This window comes from Rhinolophus sinicus, chromosome 16 (assembly GCF_057876585.1).
Source record: "Rhinolophus sinicus isolate RSI-liver-muscle chromosome 16, RSI-T2T, whole genome shotgun sequence".
Lineage (NCBI taxonomy): Eukaryota > Metazoa > Chordata > Mammalia > Chiroptera > Rhinolophidae > Rhinolophus > Rhinolophus sinicus.
In genome coordinates, this window is record NC_142516.1 from 19,752,713 (window position 1) to 19,758,712 (window position 6,000).

Genomic DNA, 6,000 nt, shown 5'->3' on the forward strand with positions numbered 1-6,000 from the left:
AATGGCAACTGGACCTGGAGCTGAGCTGCGCCCTCCACAACTAAGATTGAAAGCACAACTTGAAGCTGAATGGAACCCTCCACAACCAAGACTGAAAGGACAACAACTTGACTTGGAAAAAAGTCCTGGAAGTACACCCTGTTCCCCAATAAAGTCCTGTTCCCCTTCCCCAATAAAATCTTTAAAAACAAACAAACAAAAAAACCCCACAAGATTAATCTGAGTAAAAAGATTCTAAGTTCATCTTTCAGTAAAAATGTGCAAAAAGCCAAAAAAGTTTGCAAAATAATGAGAGGCTTGCCTCACCAGTAATTAGGTAAATAAAACTTCATTAATTAAAATAGTGTATACCGGATGAGAACAATGAAACAGTATTGGGAGCCTTGAAACATACCCCCAAGTATATAGAAAAATTCAGTCTATAATGTAGTATTTCAAAACTGTGCAATAATCAAATAACCATTCAATAGATGATTTTGGAAAAAGTGGCTATTTAGGTGAACCTAAAATTAAGACTCTAGATCTCATCATATAACAAAATAAAATATTGAGTACAGTAAAGGGTAAAATGTGAAAACAAAGCTAAGAAAACTAAAAATACTAAAAAACAAAAAAAAACCCAAACTGGGAAAAAAATTGTGTCACACAAAAAATCTTCATATCAAAAAGATCAATGCTGCAATAGATTGCAGCACAGGCAAATGATATGAGTATGTAATTTACAATGAAATGCAATTAACATATAAATATATGAAAAGTGTTCAATGGAACTAGTAATTAAAGCAATGGAAAAAAAACCAACAACCCAGAAAACAGTAAAAATCCTGATACTTAGAGGAAAATGGGACCATCATACCATGTTACTAGGACTATGAATAGATACAACCTTCCTATAGAGCAGTATGTATCAAAGTTTAAAATGTGCACCACTTCCTGCCCAATAATACCTTTCATAAACGTAAACTAAGGAGGTCATCTCTTAAAGATATATGCATATGAATTCATCAGTGTTGTTTGTAATCTTGATAAACTGGGAACAACCTAAATGCTCATCAATAACAATGAACATGTATTAGTATCTTAAAAATGAAAATGCCAAGCATCTATTAAAAGTGATGCAGAAATCACACAATAACATGAAAAAATAGTCATGATATTTTACATGGAAGCTCCACTGTGAGCAGGGGCCCTGGATGCCTTGCTCTTCAATCTTATTTCCAGCACCTAGAACAGTGCCTTGTACAAAAGAGCTTCTCAAAAAGCATTTATTAAATAGATGAATTTTAAAAGCAGGTTACAGAACAATAATCACAAGATCCGTTTCTCTTTCCTTCCTTCCTCCTCCCCTCCCCTCTCACACTTACACATAAATATAATTGGAAGGATAGTCACAAAAGGTTGACATGTAATGGAGTTTCTTCCTTATTCCTCTGTATTATTTAAATTCCTTATATGGGAAGCATTTCTTATTTTATGATTGGAGAAAGTAACAAAATTATTTTTTAAGAACTCACATATTTAAAATAAACTCCAGAAATGTGTTCAGTGACTACAGCTCACAAACTCCAAAAACTAATATCAACAATATCCAAGTGGCATGTTTTCTTTCATCTTCAAAGAATTATCAGTGTGTCTTGTACAATGTAATAACATCTTTCTCCAGTACCAGGAAATGCCACATTATACTAATAAAATGCAACATTTTCAAAAGGAAAAGCACACTTTCTCTGGAGTAAAAAGTGAAAAAAACTTTTTAAATAAAATAAAAAGAAATAATTAATTTCTTAAAGTTCTTCTCTTCTCCTCTACTAACGTATAAGCTATTCTAGATGGTGGTGGTAAAGATTAGCATGTAGCACTTTTTTTTAAGGCTAAAAAACCAGTGAATCCCGATCAGTTAAGTGCTCTACGTAATTTCTTTCATTTCTTTATGAAGGCTGATTTCACTTCAAATACGTTTAAACAACTGAACTATCAAAACTAGCCACATACCCCGTGTCATTACTCATCCCGTCATCCTGTTTAATTTTATTCATGGACTTTATCACTATCGGTATAACCTTATTCGGATATCTATCTGTCTCTCCCTTCTGGAATGTAAGGACTCTGAGGACAGGAATTGTCCTGCTCACCACGGTCCCCAGTGAATGGCACTAGGCGACCTCAAGAAGTATTTGTTAAATTAATAATGAAAAGGGGGAGGGGAAACGCAACACAAATTCAAACTAGACAATAAATAAGAAATTAGGAAAACAAGGAAAGAAAACCACACTGGAATGTACAAGCGACAGAACTCAAGGCTGTAAGACCTCGGAGGTTTGGTGGACATTTTTCAAAGCGGACAGGTGCTTCACACCTATCTAAAGGGCATAGAGCATTTCCAGGAAGAAAATCCACAGAGAGGTTTCCAGGTCGCGGTGTGCACCTCTTAGAAGAGTGGAAACGATTATCATCACAATAGAAACGTGGCCCAGGTCAAGAGTAAAGAGAGAAAAATACATCATACATCGTGGCCCAGATGAGAAATCACACGAATTCCCCCAACACAATCAAACCAAGAAAGCAACCTTCCGCGCGACACATAAAAAGAGCGTAGTCCCCGATCCCCGGCTGTGCAGTCACCCGCAGCCCAGAAACCCCCTCACTCGCCACTTTTCCCACCCAAGGACCCCCGCCCCAGTTGGTCCAAGGGGAGAGGGAATGGGGGAAACAGCCTGCGAATTAGCTTTCTCCACCCCCACCCGAGCCCAATCCCCTCCAAAGCGCAATCCCTCCCATCCTCGCTTATCCCTGAGGCCCCAACTCCCGCTACGGGCACCGCCAGCTGCCCCTCACTCACGTGTAGATGATGGCCATGAAATGCATCAGCCACAGCACCAAGAAGAGGACGAACCCGAAGACGGCCATTCCCTCCAGGGCCAGGTCCAGCAGCGCCATCCCCCGGCCCGGCCCGCTCCGGCCGCCGCCACGGACAGCGCTCCCGCCGGGGAACAGGGTAGGCGCCCGGCGCGGGGGCGCAGGAGGGGAGAGGAAGGTGGGGAGAGGAAGGGGCGGAGTGGGGTGGGGACGGAAGGGGCGGGCAGGGCCTGCGCGCCCCCGCCCGCGCGCAGTCCTGGGCGCGCTCGCGACTGCAGGCGCTGCGGTGGCCGGGCTGGGTGGTCTGGGCGGCCGTGGCTCCGCGTTCGGGCTCGCCTCTCCACACCTTTGCGGCCGCCAGCCGGACTTTGAGCGCCCGCGCCCCCGCCGCCCCACCACCTCGCTGCGGGGCTCTGCGCCGCGTAGCTCAGCTCCCTGCTCCGCCGCCGCAGCTCCGCGCACTAATCGAAACCGGCGGCTTGCGCCCCGAGTCCCCGGCGCGCCCCGCCCCTGTCGGTCCCCGCCCTCCGCAACTGCGGCGTCCGCCCCTCTGAGAGGTGGGGCGCGCCGCTCCTCTCCGCCCACTCTGCCGCCCTCGCGCCCGCTGCGTCACCGTCGCGCGCCCCTGGGCAGCTTCGCTTGTTGGACGCCCGCCGGGTGTTAACCCAGGCTCCGGTGTCCCGCCGCCGCCTACCTCTCGGCGTCGGGCCGAGGCGCCCGGGCAGCCAGCATTGCAGCCCTGGTGGCAGCGGCTGCGGGACGTGACCTTGTGTCCGACTCGGAGGCCGCTTTCCTTCTGTCCGGCTCTGGGGTTCCACAGCGCTCCAGAAAGACATGGGGTGCCAGACGGCTGCCGGATTTGTCTGTAATCCACCTTCCCATGCTGTGTCCGCAGCCTCTCCGCGGGGCATTGCCCCAAGCGGCTTAGGCCCTCCTCCAGGCCACGTTCTTGGGCGCAAGGGTTTCCCATCGCCTAACCCCCTCATTGGATTTAGTGTTGTGGAATCCTGGATCACAACGGATTTGGCAGTAAAATAACCTCCGGTGCCTCGCAGATCTCTAAGCGCGTTAGAGACTGCATGTAATACAAAAAATTCTCAAACTCAGCATGTAAAGAATCAGTTACTATTGAACTCCCCTAAGACTACTTCCTAATAGGGTAGCCATACGTGGCTATTGAGCGCTTGAAATGTGACCGTACTGACATGTGCTGGGAGTGTATACCATATACTGGAGGTCTAAGGCCATCTCGGTAATCAATTTTATATTGATTACATGTTGAAACAATATTTTTGTTATGTTGGGTTAAATTAAATAAGTTATTCAATTAATTTCACTGTTCTTTTGTTCCTTTTTAAATGTGTCTTGCTACTAGAAAATATTTAATTACACAAGTGCATAGTAACAGTGCTCTAAAAAGGAAAGAAGTGGCACATTGGATAGTAAGGTAACTTAGTGTTTGTCTTAATTTAAAATCAGTCTAGAGAGATGTTTTATTCTAGTACTAAATGTTTCTGTTTTTTCTTTAGCCTGGATGAGTTTGTATTGTTTCTCGATTGTTTTATGTTGAAACAATGTTTATTATTTCAAATGATTTCCTTTTAAATAATCCATGACCCTTTGAGAGATTTTAGAATTGAATGCAGTTTTGAAAAGTTGTTTATTTTATCATTGCAATTTATTATAGTTAATATTGATAGAATGAGAATACCTCAATCTGCGGTTAAATTATAAACTACAATCAGGAAAGAGTTTAATGTCCGCATTGAGAACCAATCCTGGATTTGCTGTATGGTTTGTTTTGTCTGCTTTAATGTCAGTGAGAAAGAACAGTGCTTAGAAACCAAACTTCATTGTTGAGAGTTACTGGTTAAAGTTATAGCAGGATAATTTATTAACATAGAAATAACATTACAAATGGAAATTTTAAAACATCACTGTTGTAGTTAATCAATTCTAAGACATACTTTTAAAAAACTTGAACACATTTTAAGATTTCTGAAATGGAAATGAATTTCACACAGTCAGTGACATCTTACAATTAATTGGTAGGTGGTTTTTCTTAATCACATATAAATAATGTATTTTACAATTAACATCCTCTTAGATTTGATGAACTACATTAATTGGTCAATTGAAGCATTTTGTTATATTCTGCATTTCCCCAAAATGTTTTTTGAGCCTTCCAACAAAGGATTTTTTGCAGTTTGACTGAGGCCATAGAAAGGTGAAGAAACATATTTTTAAAAAGATCAGTGGTTTCCAGTAGGGAAAGGGGAGGGATGAATAGGCAAATCACAGAGGATTTTTAAGGCAGTGAAACTATTCTGTGTTGTACTATAATGGTGGATACATGTATTATACATTTGTCAAAACCTATAGAATGTACACCACCAAGAGTGAACCCTAATGTAAATTATGGACTTTGGGTCATAATAATGTTTCAATGTAGGTTCATCAACTGTAACAAAAGTACCACTCGTGCAGGATGTTGATAGTTGTGGGGAGGCTGTGCATGGGTTGGGGCAAGGGGTATATATAGGAATTCTCTGTACTTGCTGCTCGATTTTGCTGTGAACCGACAACTGCTCTAAAAAATAAAGTCTATTTAAAAAAATAGTGTGTGCTCTGCTAAAAGAAACATTACTGGAAATGTTATGTGTCTGAATAAGTGAGAGCAACTAGTTTGTCATTAAATCCCAGGGGTTTGCACCTTCTAGGCACTCAAATAGTAATATTTGTTGAACGAGTGAATAAATAATCTACATTGAGAAGAGTCACTGGAAAAATGGCTCAACCTTCTCCTTTGTTTGCACATACTTAAAAAAGGGTTTCTCTTGTGGAAAAAATACACATTAACTATCATACCCCCTCTTTCATCTTACAAAATTAGATCACAGAGTGAGTGAGAGTAACTATGTATTAGTTCACCTAATCACAACCTGAAGACCTACTGCAAAGCTGATGCTCTGCTTGACAGTCAACAGCAAATTTTTATGTCAACATAGGACATAGTGTCCATTTTTGTCATTGTTATAAAGAATCTTTCATATATTAATGTTTTAAAGATCACAATTCAGTTCCCTATGGTTAATGTGTTGTTATTTTTAGAAGACAGGCATATTGTAAATGTTTAGCACTAGG

The 6,000-nt window shown here is 42.0% G+C and overlaps 1 protein-coding gene across 1 annotated transcript in view; it reads right to left on the reverse strand.

The window, feature by feature from the left end:
* UGCG (UDP-glucose ceramide glucosyltransferase) overlaps positions 1-3,362 on the reverse strand; it is a 34,709-nt gene extending 31,347 nt beyond the window's left edge. Inside the window, exon 1 of the mRNA XM_019749553.3 lies at positions 2,840-3,362. Coding sequence (XP_019605112.1) covers positions 2,840-2,937 — 98 coding nt within the window. The 5' untranslated portion in view covers positions 2,938-3,362. The remainder of the gene's footprint in view (positions 1-2,839) is intronic.
* Positions 3,363-6,000: the final 2,638 nt, after the last annotated feature.